Genomic DNA, 26,616 nt, shown 5'->3' on the forward strand with positions numbered 1-26,616 from the left:
TGAACAGAGAAATCCTTTTTTTAGACAAAAGATCTTTCGAAGGATCATTTAACCTGATGGTTAGGGAAGGTCGTGGGCATAAATGAATGGACTTGGGCAGTCTGGTCAGTGTCAGCATGGGGCATAGCTAAAGTGTGTGCAACACGGCTGAAGGAATAGGTAGACAGCTGTCACCTTAGAGGCGACAGTATGTAACTGTGGGAGGTGACCAGATGGTCAGGTGAGACAGGACAAAGAAAATTAGTGCACCACAGGGAGTGGGGGGACCAGAGGGAGATCAAGCTAGAGTTTTCCAAAGGAGAGGTAGCCAGGCAGTAGTGGCCTTGTAGGTGTCAAGAAAGCAGAGTAGATGTTGAAAGAAACACTGCAGTTGACATTAACGTGATGTTTACAATTAATTTGGCTTTCAAATTTTTCTCCATTTGAAATTTTTGGTGTCATTTGATTTAAATGAAATCTGGTATTTATGAAAATCTATGTAATTTGTGTTAGATTATTTCTAAAAAGGAAGTATTTATAAATGAATTTGTTTTTTCTACATGTAACATTTTTGAGTTGTATTAGGCTTAGTTGTATGAGCTAGCTAATGAAAAATGAAAGTTACATATTATGTCTAGATTGAAATCCCAAAACAATAGAGGGAAAATTTCAATCTTAGCTGTTTTTAGTATTTGGTTCTAGCTAAATAAGTGGAATAGTCCAATTAAACATATATTAAATATGAATTGAATATGCTTTGTTGATACTTTTTTCCTTTAGGAACATGTCTTCTGGGTGGTATCTTTAAATACACTGTTCATTCTTGTTTTTGGTAAGTTGTGTTTGTGCTTTTATTTTTTTATAGTATTATGGTAGGAATTTAGTTTTGTAGGAGCTTTGTTATAGATTTATTTTTTTTAACATAAGAATAAATACTAAGTGGTATATGAAAATAGTTTCAGATACAAATACCTGTATAGATAGGCCCCAGACAGACAGATACTTTCCTAAGCAGCAGTGACTGCAGTTACCTACTTGTCTCTCCTTCTGTTTTTTTTTTTTTTTTTTTTTTTTGGTAGAAGCTGGTTTTAGACTGACTTGAGAATACACAGTTTCCCACTTCTGGAATTACTTTTATGCTGATTGTCTGTGTGCTCTTCCCTATGGTGGAAGATCTTGTTTTCATCTGTCAAAATCCTGACCATTGCCTTCTAGAGATCTTGACTTGGGAGCTGTTACCAGAGCTGGGTGTAGGCTTGTGGGAAGACAGTAAGCCTTCCCCAAATGTGAGCCCCCCTTAGAACCAGATTCCAGGACATGCAAAATGACTTCCAAGCACTTCTGTGGGGGCAGCTGTGAGGATTCTTTGACAACACACGGTGGTCCTTCCCATTGGGAGTAATTAGAGAAAGAAAGGCAAGGTTGAGGAGACACTGTGGACAGAGGTTTTTCTCCTTACCAGAAGAGGTAAGGAAAACTACGTTGAGTAAACCAAGGCCTTAGAATTCAGTTTCTGTATCTCTGAGGGTTGAGGAGGTAGAGTCTGATAGAATGGGGTTACTGTTAGGTGTCCTATGGTTTGTGTCTCAGAGACCTCAGGCAACATATCCCTATATAGGGATAATCTATGAGAAATTCCTTCCTTAGTACATAGGATTTACCCCTTAGTTCTGCTGAAGAGGATGAGTAGCGATTTCCCGGCTTCTTCCACCAAATTGCAAGTTATTTGCTCTGTTGGGGACTACATTGTGACGTGTAAAGCAGATGTCTTTAATAAGAAGCCATGTGGTGTAAGGGGCTTTGAATATTTGGACTGAGGATGAGGCCAAAAATTGATTTCTGTATATTATGTGTAAAAGAGGAAGAGAAATTTACTTGTATTTTATTAACAGTATTTCGGATACTTCCATTGATTTCTTAATTTTTAGTAGATACTCACAAAATTGCAGATTTAATAGGAAGCTCATTCTTTGTTCGCCTTGCATGTGGGGGTGTCTGTATGTTATTCTGCATTTATTTTTCATTATGTGAAATAATTCATATATAGACTGAAACTGTTTTGATCTTGACTGTATTTGTTTTTGAGAGAAAAAAATGATCTATAGATTTAGGTCTTTACTCTTGCAGAAAAGCTTAATGCTAAATTAATGTTTGTAGAAACAGGTCACATTTAAAACATGAATTATACAAATAAGAACTCTCATTTATAGAAATCTAAGTAAATAGAAATTATAGAAATCTAAGTAAAGCTTTTTCTAATCCAACCTGAGCTTATACTGCGAAAAGAATTTTCTTCGTAAACTTATGTTTTTTTATATAGTTAGGATCTTTTGGAAATGAAACAAGTTTTCTTCCATTAGAAACATACTTTTTCTTTTAATCATTGGGATTAAACACCCTCCTGTTTTTTTCCTGCATGGGTTGCTCTGTTGGAAGTTTTCTATAGGCAGTGTTTTGACTCTTGTGGTCATACGCTTTGCAGAAATATAATTTGACAAAGCTGTGGTCTTCCAGTAGAAGGTGACAATCCTGAGAAATTGTCCTTTTTCCATTAGTTTGTGTGTAATGGGATAGAAAACTGTTGTCGCAACTGGTGTTTAAGGTTAATAATTATTTAATACCTCTGCAAATAGAGTTAAAACTTACCCTTCCCAGGGGCCTAGTTGAGTCGTCTTCAGACTGGGATATGAGAGCAAAATAGGCAAAATTCAACATACAGCTTTTTTTCTTACCTTTTAAAATTTCTTCTGCTTTATATTACACACAATATGTTAGTAAACTAATACATATATATATATAATTTATAAATAAATTTAAATATATTGGGAATACATGTTCAAAAAGATTCCTACCCATGAAATAGTGAGAAAGGGTTAGAGGCCAGATCCCTAGTAGGTTCACTCTGACTTCTGTGATTGAGTTTCTCACTTCCCTGGTAATCTGTGCTGTCAATTTATTTCTACCATAAAGAAAAGATAACTGCATTTTATTATTAAGAATGAAGTAAAATTTAGCCAGAAAGACTTGAGGAAAAAGAAGACTATAAAAATTCTTACTATAAAGATTTTAAAAAGATTTTCATACTTAGCTATAATGCCATTATCTCACCTTACAAAATTATTAGAATTTAATATTTTCCAATAATCCATCATATTCAAACTTTCTGGGTTGTCCCTTGGATACCATTTTGCAGTTGATTTCTTTGAATGAAGATCCAAATAAGGTCCACATATTACTTTTAGTTGTTAAGTCATAAGTTATTAGTCTTTTAATCTAGAGTACTCTTCTCTTTGGTTCCCCCAACTCACCCTATTTGGCCATTGATTTGTTGCTGGGATTAGGTTAACTGTTCTTGCAGCATGTCGTGTTTTACATCTGTCCATCTGCTTCCCAGATGTTCTCTGCCTTTATCCTTTGTCTCCCATATTTCTCTTAAACTAGAAGTCAGATCTAAGGACCTTAATTAGATTCAGGTTCAATACATCTGGGACAAATCCATCACTGGTCACTCTGTGCCTATTAATAGTGTATGTGAGGAGCTGAGATACTTATGTTGGATTATCCACTTTTATCACTGGATTCAGGTTATATCAACCTGGGCCTCTAATCTTAGGTTTTACTTTTCCCTTTACCATTAGAAGATAATCTGTTGGGAGTGATATTTTAGTGTCTTACAGTGTTCCATCAACCTTCCACTTAATGATTTTTGTTAGCTCTTAATGGTCCTTGCCATAATCACTTACTGTGTTAGGGGCGGCAAAATGGTGATTTTTAAATTGTCATTTTTTACATTTATTGGCTGACTTTTCTGTAAAGAAGAAGAAATTCTTATCAATTTGGGACTATTCAGTCAACCTGAACCTGTTTGTCCAGGACAAGTAGGACAGATGCTTATTTTTTTCCCATTAATTTTAGTTTTCAGAATAAGGAATTGGCACATTAACTATTCTAGTTGGTGTGCTAACTGCTTCCAAAACATGAAAGTGTTTTATTTGATGTTGCTTTTTCTCTTTTCATGATTATTATTTTGGGCTTTTCCTTTTTTGAGCATCATAAGCTCATGGATTTGTATATGTTCAGTGTTTTTCCATCAGTTTTGGTCATTATTCTTTTTGATGCTCATATTCTCTCTTTGGCCTGTTTTCACAATGGTTTCTCTGTTGATTTGGCATGGCCTTATTAGACCTTAATAACTTGGTTGTTCTCTAGTTACAGAGAATGTCCTAGGCAGTGTATTTTTAGCCTAGTTCTGGAATCTTTCATTTCTCCAAGAAGCCCTGGTTCCTTTTAGTGGCGGATTGTAGTGGGAGTGTACATTGTTTTGATGTTGAAGTTTTCATTGAGTTTTTTCCCCCCTTTTAGCATTTTGTCCTTACCATATTGGTCATTTCTCCCTTGTTGGTTTGGGATTTGAAGAACACGTGAGTATAATACTTTTACAAAATTATTTTCATTCATTACTCCCAAATGTGATTATTAATCAAATAGCATTCTAAAGAGTTACATCATTTCTTAATTGGCATTATGCAAGGGAATAGTTAGGCAATACCGTCTTTCTTTTTTTTTTTTTAAATAACAGTGGCTCAAGAGTTAGTGGTCTTGTTGCCAACTAATGAAAATGTGCTCTGAAATCCATTCAGCTGGGTGGGCCTGAGGCATCCTGGGGGAAAGTTTCCCACAGGCTGATTTTCCATCCATCTCAAGAACTTGTATGTTCACTTCTTTCCCTTTCCGCAGGTGCCCCCTGCTGAATTTAGAAAAGTAACAATATATCAATCAATTAAAAAAGGATAGACTATTTTGGAATGATGGGTTGTAGTGTTTTCTAGAGTGCTTTAGTTTTGACATATTATCAGTATTCTCCAGAGTTAAATAAATTTTGGAAGGATTATTATTTCTCTGTTGGGTCCCTAGAAGAATTTAGTCTTTTAAGGAAGAGCTGACTATCTGGGATCATATGCTCAGTTTGTATATATAAGATCTGAGAGATCACATTCTGAAGTGTTCTAATATTTAGTACACATCTGATTCTCACTAGTTGAATGCAAGAACTTGAAAGGTTCAGATAAGTGTTTTGAAAATTTTTGACTTTCCAAACTATTGCCACTTGCTATCTGAAACTCAGAAATCAAAAAATACTGATAGGCATTGTTTGTTACTTTCAAAATTCTTTCTGTAAGTTGAGAATGGTACAGATTTGCAGAGCAAGGGAAACTTGAACACAGTTACTTCTAGTGGTAAGAAATGAGGTGGCTGGGATATTACCCGGCTGGTGCGTGACTTGGGCAGTGTGTTCTGCTTTCAGTGGTTAGCTTTTAGCAGATCTGCTTTCCAGTGAGAGTAGAGGGCAGGCTGTTGTATTACAGGGCTCTTGTTTTTGTAAAATGTAATTCACTCTACTGTTATTTTGTCTCCTTGGGTAAAGTGTTATTTAATTTTTCTTCATTTTTTAGTAGTTTGTAACAGTCAGTGAGAGAATTTGGTTTTCAGAGATGTCATCCAAAGGAGATTTTACAGTTGTTTTCTGGTTATAAATTGTCTCGACAATTCTCTTCAGTCATTTTGATTGTTCAATATGGGAAAACTGGGGTGTAGGACATGTCGTAAAATTAAATTTTATTTACTTTTTTCTTATTTCCAGGTCCAAGCATCTCATTTTGAAGGCCTAATCACAACCATAGTTGGGTATATACTTTTAGCAATAACATTGATAATTTGTCATGTATCCTTTAATGAACCAACTTGGGTGTTCACTAATGTTATTCATACCAAAGAACTCTTCATTAATGGTAAAACTTGTCTCTCCTCGTCCCCTTAGTAAAAGTTGTTGGTATTTGCAGTAAGGGTCAGTGGACAAAATGTGAAATAAATTAATTCTGTCAAAAAATACTAAATGTTGGCTAAGTAGTTACCTGTTTCATTGTACCTTTAAATACTCAGTTTTTCCTTGACCTGATGCTGTAGGGCTTGGCAACTCTTGTGAAATTTCATAGATCTCGTCGCTTACTGGGAGTCTGCTATATTGTTGTTAAGGTAATTCCTGTTATAACTTAAAATTGGAAATGATTTCTCCTACATTTGGGTGATACTGATGACCTTTATTTTCACTTAAGGTCTCTTTGTTAGTGGTGGTAGAAATTGGAGTATTCCCTCTCATTTGTGGTTGGTGGCTGGATATCTGTTCCTTGGTAAGTTGAGTATTAATTATTGTATGATAGCATAATTTCAAGGCTTCAAAAAAGGAAGTTTTCAGCATGGGTTCTTTTTAAAGGAAAGTAAATATTTGATAATTTGCTTATTCTTTTGGCAAGTGTATCTGTATAGAGTCTTAATGTTAATTTTTCTTGAGTACCTGAGTTTTTGAGGCTTTGTGCAAATTTTTTGTGTCAGGACATTTTGGATGGAATCTTTCTATTAACTAGTGGAGAATTGTATTGCCCATTTTGCTCTCTTAAATTTTTATAGATAATGCCAAGACATTATATACATAGAGTGATTTGATAAGGAAACTGTCTTTGTAGTAATAAATTTAACCCTAATCATTTGATTTAACTAAGATGCTCAGTCTTGATTATAATCTTTAATTGCTGTTAGTAATAATCAGTTTTTGATTTTTTCAAAAATGTTTTATGTATGGAAAAGGTGTCTTTGGTTCTGAGATAACATTTACCCTCCCATACCTTATTTTTAAAACTTCTCAAGAATGCAGACCTATAACCAAGAAAAGAAGGTTTTATATTCATCAAAGATAGTTCTTTAATAGAATCAATATTAATAAAGCTTTTACCAATTGGTTTATCATTCTTTATATTTGAAGCAGTAGCCAATCTTGTTTGTAGTTCTATGTCACCGTGGAATGACGTTAAGTGGACTGCAGTTGTAGAAATTGTTCCTTGCATGTGTATTGATTATTTATTTCCTAGAAGATGAAAATGTTAATTTGGCAAATGTAGGGGGCACAGATCTCTCTTACCTGTCCTCTTTTGGCTCAGGAAATGTTTGATGCTACTCTGAAAGATCGAGAACTGAGCTTTCAGTCGGCTCCAGGTACTACCATGTTTCTGCATTGGCTAGTGGGAATGGTGTATGTCTTCTACTTTGCCTCCTTCATTCTGTTACTGAGAGAGGTAAGTCCACAGGGAAATGCTGATGCTATACATTTGTAAAAAGGACTTTTGCTTTCACCACCAGTCATGTCTCAACGGCTATGATGATTTCCTACCTAAATCATATTCTCTACTATTTTATTCTAAGAGGGAATAATTTATAGGGGACTTTGACTTAATTGCTTTTAACTTTTTCAGTTGTTTGTCTCCATAATTGGCAAGTTTTAATATTTCTGTCTAAGTTTGAAAGACGATTCAACTGAGGAACAAAATAAGAGTACTCACTTTATCATACTTTGTATATACTTTAGCCATCCTCTAATACAGATTGTTGGAATTTTGTATGATGTGAGTGTATCTCAGACCTCAAGGAACTGTAATGATGGAAATAACCAAAAGGATGTGGTTTTGCAGGATCGGATATTTAAAGTCACTTTGATTTAGGCATCTTAAGTATAGAATTACAATGAGAGTCCTTTATGATTCCAGTTCACTGGCCTGATGGGTTACCTTTATTTATTTATTTATTTTTTGATACTGAGTCTTGCTCTGTTGCCCATGCTAGAACGTAGTGCCATGATCTCGGAACCTCCGCCTCCTGAGTTCAAGTGATTCTCCTGCTTGAACCTCCCAAGTAGCTGGGATCATTCCCGGCTAATTTTTGTATTTTTAGTAGAGACAGGGTTTTACCATGTTGGCCAGGCTGTTCTTGAACTCCTGACCTCAAATGATCTGCCCACCTTGGCCTCCCAAAGTGCTCGAATTACAGGTGTGATTCACTGTGCCTGGCCTGATACCTTTATTAATATTATTTTTGGAATCTGGTTCCAAGTGATTTGAAGATGATGAAAGCAGATGAGTATTTCATTAGTGTACATGTTAAGCTCAGTCGTTCCCCAAATAGTGAATGCTCACTGTGTGCCAGACACTATCCTGTATTGTGGGGTATCAGTGAGAAACAAAGGCACAATTCCTGTTCTCCTCAATTTTATAGCCTGAAAATGAATACAGCATTGAAAATGTCAGCTTACACGGAGACTGGTGATGGAGATGTGCAGGGTGTGGAGGAGCAGGTTGACAATTCCAGTGGGAATGGAACACAAAAGCACAAAGGCTGAATGCTGCTCTTGGTGTACTTTGTTCTTTGAAAGATTGCAGGAAGAGGAGGAGGGGTCAGGGGCCAAAGCATTCTTCTGAATCATATAGTATAATTTCAGTAAATTCTCTTGGTAACTAAAGCTTTCATTCTTTCTTTGAAACAAATGATTGAGAACTGAAGCAAGTACAGAAATGTGTTTCTTAAAAATGTAATTGTATGTGAACTCCAGATTACTTCATTAAGTGAATAAAATGCTTTATAATGATTTTTTTCATTTTATCAGTGTGGTGGTTTTTGTTGATATAAAATTTTAGTATTTGGAACTTAGATAGAACCTTAGAAATCACACACTGTAACCCCGTTGTTTAGGAGATGGAGAATAGAAGTTTGGGCAGATTAGATGCATTACAGAGGGTAACTCAGTGAGTTTGGACCACATAGGACTATTACCCAGACTCCTCCTTTACCCCATCACCTACAGCCTCTTGGGTGATGATTTTCATTCACAGGGGGAAGGCATAGATAGTAAAATGAAGACACTGAGGCTGTAGGGTTTCTTAATTAAGATAACTCTGTGTAAGTGTAAGACTGAAATTCAGACCTTCTATTTAGGACATTTATAAATTGCAACATAACCCTTTTACTATAGTAATGGTTGTATTTATTTTTCATCTCAGAGGTCTAGATTTCTTGACACATTTGACCCAATGAGTAGTTTTTTTGTTTTGTTTTGTTTGTTTTGTTTTGTTTCCAGTGAATGCTGATGTCAAAGGACATCATCAGACACAGGGTACTTTTCATAAAGATTCTGGTTTAGGAACTTACTTTCCTAGGAATACCATATACATTTTCTGGGGCCCACTTTAGTTGCCAGAATAATTTTAAGTGCTTATTTTTCTGTTAATGTTTTAGCTCATATATAGAATTTGAAGACACTGGTGAATATTTATAGTATTTAAAATGTATTTGCAGGTACTTCGACCTGGTGTCCTATGGTTTCTAAGGAATTTGAATGATCCAGATTTCAATCCAGTACAGGAAATGATCCATTTGCCAATATATAGGCATCTCCGAAGATTTATTTTGTCAGTGGTAAGAAGATGTTTCCTTTGTTTTTCTGAATAAAGTATGCTAACCTATAGTTTTGTTTAGGTTTTTTTTTTTCCAGTTCTCAAGCGGGCTGATAAGAGTATATTGAATAATATAGTCATCTAAGCCTGTGGTATTCAATTGTCCAGTAGCTGTTTTATTGGTTACTTGGTTAAAATGCATTTGTAAAAAGATATTTACTAAAAGGAAGATGCTTTCTTGTTCTATCATAGTATAATTCAGGGGTCCCTAGCCCCCATGTTTTGGCTGGGTACTGGTCCATGTCCTGTTAGGAAATGGCTGCACAGCAGGAGATGGGCAGCGGGCAAGCAAGCATTACCACCTGAGCTCCACCTCCTGTCAGATCAGCCTTGGCATTAGATTCTCATGGGAGCATGAACCCTATTGGGAACTGTGAGTGTGGGGGATCCAGGTTGTGTGCTCATTATAAGAATCTAATGTCTGATGATCTGAAGCAGAACAGTTTCATCCTGAAACCCCTTGGAAAACTGTCTTCCATGAAACTGGTCCCTGGTGCCAAAATGGTTGGGTACCACTGGTATGATTGATTGCTGAATTACGGTTGTCTGAATTATGTTTAATTTGCATTGAAGCAATGGAGACTTATTACTGGCTTGTAAATTAAACTCTTAACAGAAGCATGTTAAAGTTTCCCCACCTGGAAGAAGAAATTACATAGTTAAATCTAATTTCTTTCTTTCTTCCTTTCGTTTTTTTTTTTGAGATGGAGTTTTGGTCTGTCACCCAGGCTGGAATGCAGTGTGGTACGATCTCGGCTCACTGCAACCTTCACCTCCGGTTTCAAGTGATTCTCATGCCTCCACCTCCCAAGTAGCTGGGATTACAGGCGCCCACCACCACGCTCAGCTAATTTTTTGTAGTTTTAGTAGAGACGGGGTTTCGCTATGTTGGCCAGGCTGGTCTCGAACTCCTGACCTAGTGATTCACCCGCCTCGGCCTCCCACAGTGCTGGGATTACACCCAGCCGTAAATCTAAGTTTTTCTAAAATAAAATTCTTAAAGTAACATTATGTGCTTTGAAAGCTTTTGTAGCCATTTACATGAGGTCAAGTCTTAGCTGGTTACAAGTGATTTATTAAGTTGCAGGCATTTCTGCTGCTTCATTTTAAGTTTCTATCTCATTTCTTAGGTAGCAAGCGGTGATTATCTTTTGTGGCTTCCGTTTTAGCATTTGTGTCCTAGATGGGAGGTCCTTACAGGAAGAAGGGCAGGCATCTTAGGAAAACATTTTTATACAAAATGACTCAGGGGTAATGTGTAGAGTGGGAACCACTTGGGTTTTGAGTAGATACAGGCCTGGACTGCATGTTGCTTGACTGTGTTCAGAAGTCTGCCTGTCTTGCACAGGAGTGATTGACTCTTATAGTGGTGTCATACCCTGTTTCGTTCTGCAGATTGTCTTTGGCTCCATTGTCCTCCTGATGCTTTGGCTTCCTATACGTATAATTAAGAGTGTGCTGCCTCATTTTCTTCCATACAATGTCATGCTCTACAGGTAAGTTTTAAAAATTCAGAATAGCTTTACTAATTTATCTCTGTTAGAGATTTGATATTCAGATTACATTAAACGTTAAAAACATTTCTTACAGATAACTAGAAATCATCTGACAGCTAAATGTTGCCTTATTCTACCTTTATTTTTATTATTTTTAAAATTAAGCTTAATGTTTAAAAAATTTTCTGGACTTTTTCCACTTTGCATAAATTTTGCCTTATTCTAGATCAGATAAGCATTAGTAGTTGCATTTTCTAAAGGAAGATGTTTATTTTTTCTGCACATAAAGTATGCATTTACACAGCATTGAAATGTTTTACCATACCCAAGGAGAGTGTATTAGCATCATCTTTATTTTGAAAAGCACATTATGAAGAATAAAGCCAGAGTTGCACATTTAATTATTAAAAATAGGGTACAAAGCTTGTAGATAGAAACTCTTTTTTGCTTTAAAATCTTACGTGGGCTAAGGCTGGGCGCAGTGGCTCAAGCCTGTAATCCCAGCACTTTGGGAGGCCAAGGCGGGTGGATCACGGGGTCAGGAGATGGAGACCATCCTGGCTAACACGGTGAAACCCCATCTCTACTAAAAATACAAAAACAAAATTATCCAGGTGTGGGGGCGGGCGCCTGTAGTCCCAGCTACTTGGGAGGCTGAGGCAGGAGAACGGCCTGATCCCAGGAGGTGGAGCTTGCAGTGAGCCAAGATTGTGCACTCCAGCCTGGGTGACAGAGTGAGACTCCGTCTCTTTAAAAAAAAAAAAAAAAAAAATTTAGGTCGGCTGGGCATGGTGGTCCATGCCTGTAATCCCATCACTTTAGGAGGCCAAGGTGGGCGGATCACCTGAGATTGGGAGTTTGAGACCAGCCTGACCAACATGGAGAAACCCTGTCTCTACTAAAAATACAAGAAAATCAGCTGCGCATGGTGGCACATGCCTGTAATCTCACCTACTTGGGAGGCCAAGGCAGGAGAATCACTTGAACCCAGGGGGCAAAGGTTGCGGTGAGCCGAGGATCATGCTATTGCACTCCCGCCTGGGCAACAAGAGTGAAACTCCATCTCAAAAAAAAACTTAAGCCATCCGGAAACCTGCCACTACCGGTAGTCTCTACCACTCATCCTATATGCTCTTTCTTTAGGGATTTGCATTATCCCCATAGTCATTATCCTAATTGCAGGCAAATTGGATTATTTCCTTAAGTTTACTTCTAATAAGTCTTTAAAGTATTGTCAATTCTAATTTCTTAAAATCTCTTACTAATGTAACTTGATTTGCCATTTAGTAACTAATTTAGGCCTTCCTCTTGCTCTCCATTCATCTGCAACACTTCTGCCTCTAGATTCTCTAGAACTTTGATTATTTTACCCCTGTGTTTAAAAGTTGTCAGCATTTCCTCTGTAATCTATGTGATATCTACACCATTTAGAATGAGATGCAAGGTTTGGCATAATCTCATGTTGCTTTTTCAACATCTTGTGTCAGCATTGACTGACTTGAATTTTTTAAATTGTGCTACACTGCCATTGAGGCTCCCCTGATTTACTTAGCTGTTTGTCTTTTTCCTCTGTGTTTACAATAATTTTCTTGTCCATGTTTGAGTGGCAAGCATTTGATCTTCTTTTTAAAATCCAGATTAAGGTTTTTAAATTTTATTTTTTATGAGAAAGAGTCTTGCTGTGTCATCCAGGCTGGAGTGCAGTGGTATGATCATGGCTTACTGCAGCCTCAACCTCCTGGGCTCAGGTGATCTTCCCACTTCCGCGTCCTGAGTAGCTGAGAGTACAGGTGCAAGCCACCACACCTGGCTAATTTTTGTATTTTTTGTGGAGACCAGGTTTCACCGTGTTGCCTGGGCTGGTCTTGAACTCCTGAGCTCAAGTCATCTGCCTGCCTCAGCCCCCCAGAGCGTTAGGATTACAGGCATGAGCCACTGTGCCTGGCCATCATTTCATTCTTTAAAATCGTCTTCATCGTTGTATTTCTTTTTATAGCATTTGTTAAATTACTTTACAAATACGTATTGTTTTATCCAAGATGGCTGAAATCATGTCTTATTTAGGTGTTTTTCTCTCTCTTTTTTTTTAATTAAAAAAAATATTTTGTGGAGACAGGGTCTGACTATGTTGCCCGGCTGGTCTTGAATTCCTGGCCTCAAGCAATCCTTCCACTTTGGTCGCCCAAAGTGCTGGGATTATAGGTGTGAGCCACTGCGCCTAGCCTCTTATTTGGATCTTAATGCTTTGCATAGGAACATGATTATTCAAAGATAAAAGCTTTATTGTACACAGAGTAAAATCTCAAATTTGTATTTTATTAAATTAGAATTGGAAAATACTTATATCCTGATTCTTTAAAGTGGCAGAAAAAATACCAGTATGTAGTTTAAAATGCAGCATCAGTTTATGACTTTTAAAATCGTTACTCTTTTGTGATAAAACTTTATTTTTCTACACTTAGAACTTTTATAGATTTGGAGGATTTCTTACCTTTTAGTTCATGTATAGTATGTATGATTCCAGTCATAAGAGAACCAGGAAACACACACAGGTTCAGCTTTATATGTTGTTGGGATAAACCCATTGCGGTGATCAGTTATACATAGAAGGTTAGAGTTTTTGTGCTATAGCAGTGTTTAGTTCATTCATCCATTAAACAAAATTGAGAGCCCTTATATGCCGGGTACTTTTCAGTGTGCTAGGGACATAACAGTGAAAAAAAACAGAATCAAGAAAACATCCTGCTCCAGTAGAGCTTACATTTTAATGGTGGAGATAGACATTAAGATAGATGAAATATACAGTGATGCCAGTGGTCATAAGTGCTATGGGGGAAAATTCAAGTTGGGAAAGGGGATAGAGAGTGGGCAGGATAGGGTGACAATTTAGGAGGCGTGACTGGTAAAGACCTGAGGGGGTGACAGTTGAGGAAAGTCCTGAAGGAGTTGAGAGAGTGAGCCACGTGTATCCCTGAAGGCAGAATATTCTTGCAGAAAGTAGGTGCAGTGGCACCCAGGTCTGTTTGAGGACCTGCAGGAGGCAAGTTTGTCTGCAGTAGAAGGAGAAAGGCAAAGAATTGGCCCTGAAGTCAGAGGTCATGGAGAAAGAGTCTTGTAGGACATAAGCACTTTGGCTTTTACTTGAGTGAATTGAGGAGCTCTTGGAAAGATTTGAGCAAAGGAGTGATCTAACTTAGTTTAAAGAGGATCATTCTGACTGCTGTGGTGAGAGGAAACTGGGTTGGAGTGGCTGGGTCAGAAACAGGAAGCCAGCTGGGAGGATAATACGGTGATCCTGGTGAGAGGTGAGGGTGGCAGAGATGAAGGGGAGGTAGCAGTGGAGGCCATGAGAAATTTTTAGGTTATTGTTAAGGTACAGTCAAAAGGATTCTCTAGCTGTTTGGATGTGAGGTATAAAAGGAAGGAGTGACCTTTTGTGTAACATGCTACTAATGTAGCAAGTGAGGAGAGAACCAAGACCTACCTATCAGTTTAGCAAAATGAAAGTCGTTGGTGACCCTTATCAGAAACAATTTGGTGGAATTTGTGGGGAAAGCCTCACTGAGTTGGAGAGAGAATGAAAGGAGGGGTAATAAAGATAGTAAGTTTATTAGACTCTTAAGAAGTTTTGTTGTAATCCCGTTAAATAGTAGTCATATGCAAAATACAATTCACATTATCAATCCTGGCTCTTTCAGTGATGCTCCAGTGAGTGAACTGTCCCTCGAGCTGCTTCTGCTTCAGGTTGTCTTACCAGCATTACTTGAACAGGGACACACGAGGCAGTGGCTGAAGGGGCTGGTGCGAGCGTGGACTGTGACCGCCGGATACTTGCTGTGAGTATGAGCAGTTGACTTCTTGGACGTGCATGTCATTTGTGACTATTGAATAACCTTTCTGGAAAAAGTATGTAGAAAAATTAGTTTTAATAAAAGACAATTTAGTAATACTTGCAAGTGCATATGATACTTCTAAATAAAAAAAATTTTTTTTATCATTGTCCATCTTTTCATGGAGAATATATGCATTATTTTTGCCCTCTTATAGAAGTTTGCTGCTGGTCCAGCTTTCATGGAGTAAATGTCTTTTTTTTAAGTGCATTAAAAACAAACCAGTTTACCTTTATTTAGACCAACTAACTTACCTTTGTTTAGTGCTCATAACCTGGTAAATGGGTTCTTCTCAGATTTGATTTCTCAATCTTTTAGTGAACATATTGCATTGTTTTCTTTTTTCAAGCTTTATATACTCTATATTTATTTAAAAGTTGAATCTTTAAAAATTTTTCAGTTTGGCATCTTGTAGGTATCTTAAAGATGAAGTACAGATCTGGTTATATTTGCTTGAACATCTGTCCTTCTCTAACTGGTTCCTCCCCTAGTCTCAGTTTTGACTTAGCTGATGTATAGCTTGGAGGTTTTACAAATTTATAGCTTGTAGCTACATGTTGCAGTAGTCATCGGTAGAGAAGATAAGAAGTTTTTCTTTTCCTCCTGTAGATCCTTAACAATATATTGTACATTGTAAGTATGTACTTACACCTTGTGCTTGTAAGTACTTACATTTTGTACTTACAAGTGTACTTGTAAGTATCTTGTACATTGTACTTTTTTCTTTCAGTTGTTGATTTCTTCTCAGATACTGGCTGAAGAAAACATAAAATAGGTTGAACTTATGGGGTATTCTACAAGTTAATTAACATTAAATTTAGAAAGGTTTAATTTAAAGCAGGTACGAACATTTAGACCAAAATGAGGTAATAATGTGTATAAATTCTGTATTGTACATTTTCTGCCCTTAGTAGTATATATGAAGAAAATGAGTGTCATGTCTGCCATTTTATTGTGACCTGAAGTGAGACTTGTTACTGATGTAATTTTTGCACAGGGATCTTCATTCTTATTTATTGGGAGACCAGGAAGAAAATGAAAACAGTGCAAATCAACAAGTCAACAATAATCAGCATGCTCGAAATAACAATGCTATTCCTGTGGTGGGGGAAGGCCTTCATGCAGCCCACCAAGCCATACTCCAGCAGGGAGGGCCAGTTGGTTTTCAGCCTTACCGCCGACCTTTAAATTTTCCACTCAGGGTAGGTACTGTACAGACTTAATCACATATAGAGGTTTTTTGTTTTTTTGTTTTTCAAATTGCTGTTGAGAATTGGTGCTGTTAGCATGCAGTCCTCTGTATAGACATGTTCCACATTTTATTACCCTCATTATCTAACGTAAATGGTCAGGTAAGTTTATCAAATTTCAGAGATGAGTCACAGAGTTGGGATTCCCTCGGCTCTTGCTCCCTATTTAAGAGGAAAAGACTCTACAGTAATTAAGAAACTAATGTTATTGATACATTTCAACAATGTGTCAGGAACTAGAATGGGCATTTTGATGTTCTCTCATTTAATCTCCACTCAAATACTGTAAAGTATAGGCGATAATTTCATGTTTATAGCTGAGGAAACTGAAGGCAGTATTGGTTAAGAATGTGCCTATTCCATGTTCTTTAAACTAGCAAGTGATCAATCTTTGTGCAACTCAGAATGTTGTCAGAAATGTAAGCTGATGACTGCTCTATGATTACAGTGAAGTCATCCTTCATTTATATCAAGTCTGTTATTTTAAAATGCCCTTTAATAATGAGATGGACTTGTGAGTCTGATCATTTTAAAACGTGGGCAGGTTATTTAACCTCTCAGCCTCACATTTCTTTTTTTCTAAAAATAGTCATTATTATACCTTTGTATATTACTGTAGGTCATGTGTTCAGTCATTCAGCAAACATGTCTTAAGTGTCTATGATTGATATTTTCAGTGTCTGTGAGGATATAGAGAGCATACGTGGTCTTTGCTCAGAAAGAGCTTACAGTCTACTCAGAGATGAGAAAGGCAGTGGCAGATTTGGGTTCTCATGCTGGATGTTTACAGTGGGTGCTGTGACTCCTTCAATCAAGAACCACTTGTTCTTAATATGGGCCCAAAGGAATCTTCCTAGAATAGGTGGTGCCTGAACTGTCTTAAACATTGAGAGACCTGGCAGAGAGTGAAAAAAAGGAAGTGGGAAGGACATTCCAGAAATATGTCAGGACTAGGGCACATTAGGCATGGTGCGCTTGGAATTGCAGATAAGGGAGTTGTGTTGTTTTGTTTTTGAGACAGGGTCTTGCTCTGTTGCCCAGGCTGGGGTGCAGTGTTGCGATCACAGCTCACTGTAGCCTTAGCCTCCTGGGTTCAAGTGATCCTCCTACCTACTCAACTGTCCAGTTAGCTGGGACCACAGGTACATGCCACTACACCTGGCTAATTTTTATATTTTTTATTGAAACAGGGTTTTGCTCTGTAGCCCAGGCTGTTCTCAAACTCCTAGTTAAAGCAGTCTGCCTGCCTTGGCCTCCCAAAGTGCTGTATTACAGGTGTAAGCCACTGCACCTGGCCTAATTGAATATATTTAGAGGGTGAGGTGTATGTCCAGGAAAGGTGAGGAACAAGGGGAGAGATGAGGGGCCACGGGAATGGTGAGGGATAAGGTCGGGAAGAGGTGAGGGACAAGAGGAGTGGTGGGAGGAACCAGATAATGGAGCACCTTGAGCACCCTCTGCACGAGTCCACACTCACTGAATTGTTGTTCTACTCCTTTGTCCCCTTGAGGGGTGTATCTCTTCCTGATTCTGTGGCTTATTCTAGAGGACTTTGCTGCATAACCCTGAGGAAAGCATGAAGGTCATCTTTTCCTTTATCTCTTAATAGCAGACCTCATAGTCAGCTCCCTTTTTTTTCCCCTTGGTCTTTACTCAGCTCTCTCGCCTCTCCAGAGACAAAAAAAAAAAGGCCTTCTGAGCAACAGTTACTTTCTGGCCAGATCAGAGACAGTATCAATAAATGACTTTTCAGGCAAAGCCTCGGAGTCTCGTGGGTTTTGTCATCTGTCCTTTTCAGGCTTCCCATCAGAGCTCTGCCCTCTGGTCTTGTGGAGATGAACCTGGTAAGCTAGCAGGCAAACCACAGTTGCTGCCTTTCTGCTCAGGGAAGCTGGTTTCCTCCTCTCTGTGTGATCACTTTTTATCTGCACTTCTGTCTTAGTCTGTTTTCACACTGCTAATAAATACCTGAGACTAGGTAATTTATAAAGGAATGAGGTTTAATTGACTCATAGCGTTCACATGGCTGGGGAGGCCTCACAATCATGGCGGAAGGTGAATGATGAGCAAAGTCATGTCTTACATGGCAGCAGGCAAGAGAGCTTGTGCAGTGGGACTCCCATTTATAAAACCATCAGATCTGGTGAGACTTATTCACTACCATGGGAACAGTATGGGGGAAACTGCCCCATGATTCCGTTATCTCCATCTGGCCCTTCCCTTGACACCTTATTACAGTTCAGGGTGAGATTTGAGTGGGGACACAGTCACACCGTATCAACTTCTCAGTACAGAAGCACCGGTTTATATGGCTATTTACATTTTGATTTAATTAAAATTAAATAAAGTTAAACATTTCATTACTCATTTACACTATATCAAATGCTCAGTAGCCACATGTGGCCTAGTGGCTACTGCATTGAGCAGTGCAGATCTAGACATTTCTGTCATCATAGAATGTTCTAATTGGATAGCACTGTTATTTGATTAAAAGGTGAATGTTTTTAATTTGTAATGTTTTATTTTAATAATGGGAAAATTTAAGCTGAATTAAAATGTTCTCTGATTAAAACATATATTTGCCATTTACTTGTGGGATGTATCTGATTATGTGAGAATGGATACTTATTTTCATTTAGGCGTAAATCATAGGTAATTTTACTGAAAATACAAATTTTATGTGAAATTGCAGGAAACCTGGCAACACAAATATAGACATTTTCTTTTTAATGGGAAGATTGTGTTGATTCTTTGATAAAATACATTGAACTCATGTTCCCTATTTATGCACTCTTTTTGTTTTACCTTGCAGATATTTCTGTTGATTGTCTTTATGTGTATAACATTACTGATTGCCAGCCTCATCTGCCTTACTTTACCAGGTATGAGCTTGTGCTAGCCTTCAGCTAATAGCATCATTAAGGTTATTTATTTAGCTATTTGACAGAGTCTTGCTCTGTTCCCCAGTCTGGAGGGTAGTAGTGTGATCATAGCTTATGGCAACCTTGAACTACTGGGCTCAAGCAATCCTTCCGCCTCAGCTAGGTCTATAGCTCCATTTAGGAATTCAAAAATTAGAGTACCATATTAGGAAGACAATCTGTAGGAAAAAATACACTGGAAATTTGGGTCTTGCTGTTCTCTCTAGCCTATTGAGAAGTAATCACGTAAAGTAAGTTACTGAATTATGTAAATGATCTTACCCAAGTGATCGTTGTGGGACGCTGTAGAGTTTATTCCGAACAACTTTTTGTATGAGGTGCTCCCTTAGACTACTCTCAAATCCATTTTTCATATTCCAGTATATTCAGATAGTCTTAACTTTTTCTAAGAAAATTAATACGGTATTCTTTGATTATTGTGCTTTAAAATGTTATTGTGCCCACTCATTAAAATAAGCTTAGTTTTCTGTCTTGATGAATGAGCCAATTGGAAGAAAGTTACTCTAAATTATTTGTAATGTTTCTAAATATTGAAAGTAATTCCCCACTTTTGTCCTATTATCTGCGTAACAGTTTCATTTGGTGATAAAAACAATGAAAACATTAATTCCCTCAAAAGCTTTTTTATACCTAAAAGAACAAGTAATTGGCATGACAAAGCAGAGTGTGCCCCAGTAGAGCTCACCTCCATTGAACTTAACCTAGTTTTGGTTGTGATTTCATGAAATCGTGCATTCTTTAGACATTGTGGTTTTTGTCTTTTGTTTTTTGATGAAGACATTGATATATCGAATGTGATATCTTTTTCCTAATGTGAAAATACTAACAGAACAACATGAAGATTACAATTCTCTTTACCTAGCCACATGTCTCATTTATCAGCTTTTCTATTTTCAGTATTTGCTGGCCGTTGGTTAATGTCATTTTGGACGGGGACTGCCAAAATCCATGAGCTCTACACAGCTGCTTGTGGTCTCTATGTTTGCTGGCTAACCATAAGGGCTGTGACGGTGATGGTGGCATGGATGCCTCAGGGACGCAGAGTGATCTTCCAGAAGGTTAAAGAGTGGTCTCTCATGGTATGTGTTTGTAATAAAAGACTGATCTTGTCTGTTAGGAATAGTGAATATTTTTCCAGTCATCTTAAATTTTTTTTTTGGGGGCACATTTATTTCCTTACTATATTGTTTCAAGAGAGTTATTTTTTGAATTAGAAGGAATATTCTTTTAAGATAGTGGCTTTCTGGTTCATTCCTGTTCAGAGTCCTACATTCAGATGTATTTGAGGTTTAAAAGAAAAACAGACCGGGCACAGTGGCTTGTGCCTGTAATCCCAGTACTTTGGGAAGCTAAGGCGGGAGGATTGCTTGAGCCCAGGAGTTTGAGACCAGCCTGGGCAACAAAGCAAGACCCCATCTATATTTTAAAAAGTATATGTATATAACATATTTTTACTGGATCACTTAGTAGCATGTTTTTCTTTATACTCGGACATGCACACACCCACACAGGCTTATATTACTTACTTAAGGGCCTTACTGGACACTTCGTAACATTATTGCTCTCAGTAACACATTTGACTGCCACAAATGTAGGATTAAAAAAAAATAACTAAGATGATTATCTGAGTGCGGTGATGTATGTCTGTACCTGTGTAATGTTGGCTGCAGCTGGTAATTATCTTTAGGTTACTGCTTACACCTTTTCATTTGTGTAATCAACTCTAATTTTGTATCAATTTATATTTTGATTTTGATTTCATTAGAAGTTTAATATCCATTTAATATTAATGTTGAAGAAAAATATAAAATCCATTTTTATAGTGAGAGATTCATTATATATTATGGAGGGGTTTAATTGCTATTTAATCCATAAGATAATTAGACACTTAACCGTATTTAAAATACAGAATCCAACTAATTCCAGTTTTCATTTGATAGTCTTCCATATTATTAGAAAGTGCCGTGTAGAGAAACAAGTACTTTGTCTTCCACACACATTATATTTAGTCTCTTGTTGAAACAGGTGTATTTTCTGAGGCCACCTGAAGTAAAAGAGAGGTCATCAGGATCCAAGGCCACTTTAAATCATTTTATTTGGTCAAAATTTCATCATTACTCTTTTGTAATGTCTCCTGTCTGTGTCAGCTTTGTTTTCATTTTGCCATTTAGTCCAGTTGCTAGAGCTGCACTGTCTGGTGTATTAGTCATGTGGCTAAATGGCTACCATATTTGGCAGATACAGGACATTTCTATCAGTATGGTAAGTTCCACTGGACCATGTTGTCCTTTGAGGGAGCCAGTTTGATCAGCTTCATTCATTAACTTAGGATTGTGCAGAGCCCTTCCTGTATACCAGTCCACCTCAAGGTTCACAGATCAGCCTGTGTATGGGTGGGCCACTGTTGGAGCAGGGGCCCTGGCCAGTCGGTGGCTTTTCTTGAGCAAACGGAAACCTAGTCCTGAGAATTGGATTGTGAGAAAAAACAGCCCAGCCACCTGTGTGCTTTCTATGTAAGAGACTTGAGCACCTGCAGATTTTCTGGGTCCTAAAACCAGTCCCTGTGGATACTGAGAGATGACTGTGGTTGCTCTGCTAGGCATCAGTCTCAAACCTCAAAATGGAAATAGAGTTTGGCTCAGTCAGAAAGATCCTCTTCAATGATATGGTCTCCTGTTTCCTGATAGATCATGAAGACTTTGATAGTTGCGGTGCTGTTGGCTGGAGTTGTCCCTCTCCTTCTGGGGCTCCTGTTTGAGCTGGTCATTGTTGCTCCCCTGAGGGTTCCCTTGGATCAGACTCCTCTTTTTTATCCATGGCAGGTAAATGTATGTCTTTTGTTCATGTTATTTCATTAAGGATTTGGGATCAGAAAATAATCCAAGCCAGGCATGTGGCTCACGCCTGTAATCCTAGCACTTTGGGAGGCCAAGGTGGGAGGACTGCATGCACCCAGGAGTTCGAGACTAGCCTGGGCAGGATGGCCAGACCTAGTCTCTATAAAAAATTGGCTCATGCGTCTTGTCCCAGCTTCTTGGGAGGCAAAGGTGGGAGGATTGCTTGAGCCTGGGAGGTTGAGGCTGAAGTGAGCTGTGCTCATGCCACTGCACTGTAGCCTGGGCAACAGAGTGAGCGTCCGTCTCAAAATAAAAAAAAAGGAAACCAAAATTTTTTTAATTATTTAATTTTTTAAATATTTAATTATGATATTTAATTCTAAGAACTCTTATAAAATTGTTTAAGTAATGCTCTTTAATCGATCTTTTGTTTCAGAATGTGCAGTTCTTATAACTCCTTTAAAAGTGCTTACCTTATAGGTTAAAATGTTACTAACCATTTAGTTTTCTCTAATATTTGAAAATACAAACTAATAGTCATTGATTTTTGTTCACCTTTGAGATAGGTTAAATTGTCTTATTCCTTTTGACTTGGAGGCTTTAATACTTTTGAATTATTGTAGCATGTTTTCCCACAAAGTCACAGATTCATTAAAAAGAGTATCCTGGCTGAGTGCTGTGGCTTATGCCTATAATCCCAGCACTTTGGGAGGCCAAGGCAGGTGGATCACCTGAGCTCAGGAGTTCAAAACTAGCCTGGACAACATGGTGAAATCCCATCTTTACCAAAAATACAAAAAATTAGCCAAGCGTGGTGGTGTGGGCATGTGGTCCCAGCTACTCGAGAGGCTGAGGTGGGAGGATCGCTTGAGCTTGGGAGGCCACGGTTGCGGTGAGCTGAGATCATGCTACTGCACTCCAGCCTGGGTGACAGAGTGAGACCCTGTCTCTAAAAAAAAAAAAAAAGCATCCTGAGGGAACCCATGTAAGTCACAGCAAAGGTCTTAAAGCTCATGGAAAAAGAAATGGAACTTTTCTATTGTATTTAGAGCCTGAGGTTTTTAACATCATTGAATTAAGATCTCAAGTTCTTAGTAGGTATTGGGGGAAGAGAGCTAGGTATTGACTTCAGTCATTCAAAGGCTTTTTAGCTTTGTTTTTATCTCTTAGTGTATTGCAATGGATTTTTCAGAAAATGAAAATTATTTGGGCCATATTTCCCTTTCTCTGCTTTCCAGATGGAGAAGCTCCACAAACTTCATTTACCAGAAAATTTTTATTTAAGTGCTTTTAATGTGTACCTACACCCTGGATTGTATCACCCAGGTGAAAATGAGGCTAGTGCAGGAATTTTCCTGAGGAATTTACACTCTGATGGGAAAGCCAGACAGGTACACAGGTGTTGTGTGGTGTGATTAGGGAAAGCACAAGGAACTGTGGCATTGTGTAGGAGAGGCATTTAACCTGACTTTGGGAGTTTCAGGTATGGTTTTCTGTAAGAGATAGTATCTAAGCCAACCTGACTAGTAGAGAACAGAGAAGTGGGTAAGAAAGGAAGAAGTATATTCCAGGAGGGAGATGCTGGGCAGACCTGGTGTGAGACAAAGCATGCATATGTGGGGAACTGCCTCCTTTCTAGTCTGTCTCATAGACTAGAATAGACAAGAAATAAGTAATACAAAGAAGTACAGAATTGACTTGTGTTTTGATTTATGACTTTTTAACTTTTTGATCGTTGAAAGCGATACACATTCAGTAGAAACTGTACTTTGAGTACTCCTACAGCTATCCTGTTTTTCACTTTCAGTACAGTATTCAGTAAATTGCATGAGATATTCACTACATAATTATAAAATAGGCTTTGTTAGGCCTCAGTTTTACTACAAGGCAAAAAATAAAATAGGTTTTGTGTTAGAAGCTTTTGCCCAAATGCAGGCTAATGTAAATGTTCCGAGCGCATTATGATAGGCTGGGCTAAGCTATGATGTTCGGTAGGTTAGATGTATTAAATGCATTTTTGACTTAGGTGTTTTCAATTTAAGATGGGTTTGTCTGGACCTAACATCATTGTAAGTTGAGGAGGCTCTAATTAAGCATATGTTATGCCTTTCTGTAAGAGCTGTATTCCAGAGTAGTCAAATAGTATCTGTAATTGAAGGAAAGAGCTACCTTTTTTTTTTTTTTTAACAGAAAAATGCCAGCAAATAAAGGTAGATTAACGTGATTAGAAAAATACTATTTTGCAATACCAAACAAGATAATTGATAATAGCAAGGATTGTTAGTGGATGTTGAATCCAACAGATGAAAGGTTGATCGGTCTTCAATTGCTATTGCTGTGTAACAAGTTATTCCACAACTTTGTGGCTTAAAACAACCATTTTAATTTTGTCCATAGAGTTTATGGGTCAGATATTAAGACAGAGCATATCAGTTTGTCTCTGCTCTGTGCTATCTGGAGCCTTAACTGGGAAGATTCAATGGCCGGGAATGATTTGACTGTTATAGCTGGAATCATTTGGCTGGAAACACAACTAGTGGAGGGATCAGGTTGACAATACCCTAACCCAGTCAGTGATCACTGAACAATACGAGAGTTGATGCTTGTTGTTAGTTGCTACCCATCTGGGGCTGTTGACTGGAGCTCCTGTATGTGCCTGGGCTTCTTCATAGCTATGTAACCTCAAGGTATTTGGGCTTCTTATGTTGTAGTTCAGGGAAATGAGTGTCCCCACAAACAAGAAGCTGCATCATCTTTTATGACCCCCTGTCAGAAGGTCTACATCATCACTTTTCAGTAAATTTTACTGGGTATAAACAAGTAACAAATGTTGGCTAAGATTCAAGGGAAGAGGACATAGACCCCCTACCACATGATGGGAAAAGAATTTGCAGGTATGTTATATTGTAGTGTGAAAGTGGTTATTTGCATAGTGGCAAAGTGTCACCTTATGGATTACTTGATGGCTCAAAGGGAAACAACTAGTGGAGGGGTCAGGCTGACAATACCCTAACCCAGTCAATGATCAAGCACAGTGCTGCTGCAAGTGAGACAAACAGATACTATCTGCCTTTTAATGTTACACGGCATGAGCCCTGAAAAAGGCCAAAGCATCCTGTGACATCAAGGAGCCATCTTGGCATTGTTAGCCAGGCCTTGGTGTTCTCCTGTTGGACATAAACAATTTGACAGAACATCAACGTCATACACCATCACTCTATGATCAAGATAGAGGAAGACAAAAGCAAGGCCCTCTGCGGTCATGTCTGAACACAGACAGAACGTGAGCATTATTCAAGCCACAGAAATGACCAAACATTCCCCTTTACTGGCTAACATGATTGGTTACTGCTTCATTACCAATTACAGTTTTAGCTTCTGCCACTTTTTCTAGATAAGATTTATTAAGATAACCATTCACAGATTACTCTGCTTTCTAATAGCATCCGATACCAAATTCCTTCTTCCTTAAATCCTCCCCCAAATCGCTAACACAAGCTGAAATCCTATAATAACCCCTTTCTAGCACTGTTACTGAGGGGCCCCAAGTTCTCCATGCTGTGTTACTCCCTTGCTGCAATGAGTAATACATGCAAGTTGTTGTAGTAATGCTTGTATTTTTGGTGGTCTTTACGGTACTCAGCATTACCTGTGAAATCATCATCACCTTAGAGAATTCTTTGGTACTATCAAAGTTTAAAAATGCTTATATATTATGACTCAGCAATTTGGCTTTTCAGAATCTACTGCATGTATACAGGAGGCGTGAGCAAGGCTGTTTCTGCAAATACATCATTTTTTATAGCAAAAAATGAGAAATGATCCAGATGTCCACCAATAGAGAATGCCCAAATAAAATGTGGACTATCAGTGCAGCAATTGAAAAAATGAAGTGGAGATACTTGTTTTGACATCGATAGCTCCCAGACATGTTTCTGGGTTGGGGGAAAGCACAAGCTGTAGACAGATAATGTGCAGCGTGCTATCCTTAATGTTTTGCATTAAACCCCCAAGTTTTTGAAGGAACAGCTTGCTTTTTCTTCATTCATGACTTTAAGCTACTTGCCTTTCCTGCAGCAAGTGGCTGCAGCCCTGTGGGATAGTGGGCCACTTGGAATTCTAGCAGAGCAGCTAGTGTGTCGTGTCCTGTCTGACAGGAAGGGACGGCAAAGCAGTGGGTTTTTAGAGAACATGAATCACAGTGATCTTGGACCTCCTCGGGTAAACATTAATCTCATTTGGGTGTCTGCTGGACTCCCAAAAGGCCAACAGAAAGCTGAATTGGTGGGTTGTTGCATCTTCCCTGCCTGTGAGAAAAAGCAGGGAGGCTTTCTTCATGTTCCTCAGGAGGAGATTGTTGGACGCTATCCCAAAGGTCTGAAGAGGTAAAAGATCCTTTTGAAGCCCTTTAGGATATTCTGAACCAGGCCCAAGCCTCCTTGAAGCTGCAAAGGAAATTGTAACAAGTGCTTTATATGCAGGAGGTTCAGCAGCCACAGAAAGGCAGTTAAGGCAGAGCAGTCAGAACGCATGCCAGTTTGACAGAGAACTGCTGGCAGAGCCATGAGCTTCCAGAGAGAAGAGCAAACACACAGGACGCTGAGTGCAGTATGTTCACACGCACACACAAACAGCAGCTCTAAAGCAGAATGCAGTTGTTGTGGAGCTGTATGGCATAGATTTCAGACAAATCTAGTAGTGAAAAAAGATGCAGACAGTCACCACTGGGCTTGGCTTGGAGGCATGGAAGATGAATGCAAAGCACTGAGCAAAATGGAAGAGGAAATTGAGAAAGAGGAGTGTTTTGGAGGAAATATCTAGGAGACTTAGTGTAGTGATAATGGGGGTTCCAGAAGGAGGAAATGTGACGCAGCATTGATACAAAAA

The 26,616-nt window shown here is 38.3% G+C and overlaps 1 protein-coding gene across 1 annotated transcript in view; it reads left to right on the forward strand.

Annotated features, from left to right (window-relative positions):
- Positions 1-26,616, forward strand: part of MARCH6 (membrane-associated ring finger (C3HC4) 6, E3 ubiquitin protein ligase) — a 59,932-nt gene that overhangs the window by 18,070 nt on the left and 15,246 nt on the right. The window contains exons 9-21 of the mRNA XM_011978053.1: positions 760-811; positions 4,342-4,400; positions 5,621-5,701; positions 5,944-6,012; positions 6,093-6,167; positions 6,972-7,106; positions 9,157-9,276; positions 10,710-10,810; positions 14,509-14,646; positions 15,698-15,902; positions 18,763-18,832; positions 19,790-19,971; positions 21,580-21,714. Of these exons, the coding sequence (XP_011833443.1) occupies positions 760-811; positions 4,342-4,400; positions 5,621-5,701; positions 5,944-6,012; positions 6,093-6,167; positions 6,972-7,106; positions 9,157-9,276; positions 10,710-10,810; positions 14,509-14,646; positions 15,698-15,902; positions 18,763-18,832; positions 19,790-19,971; positions 21,580-21,714 (1,422 nt within the window). The remainder of the gene's footprint in view (positions 1-759; positions 812-4,341; positions 4,401-5,620; positions 5,702-5,943; positions 6,013-6,092; positions 6,168-6,971; positions 7,107-9,156; positions 9,277-10,709; positions 10,811-14,508; positions 14,647-15,697; positions 15,903-18,762; positions 18,833-19,789; positions 19,972-21,579; positions 21,715-26,616) is intronic.

Source organism: Mandrillus leucophaeus, unplaced genomic scaffold (assembly GCF_000951045.1).
Source record: "Mandrillus leucophaeus isolate KB7577 unplaced genomic scaffold, Mleu.le_1.0 Scaffold188, whole genome shotgun sequence".
In the NCBI taxonomy this organism is placed as follows: Eukaryota; Metazoa; Chordata; class Mammalia; order Primates; family Cercopithecidae; genus Mandrillus; species Mandrillus leucophaeus.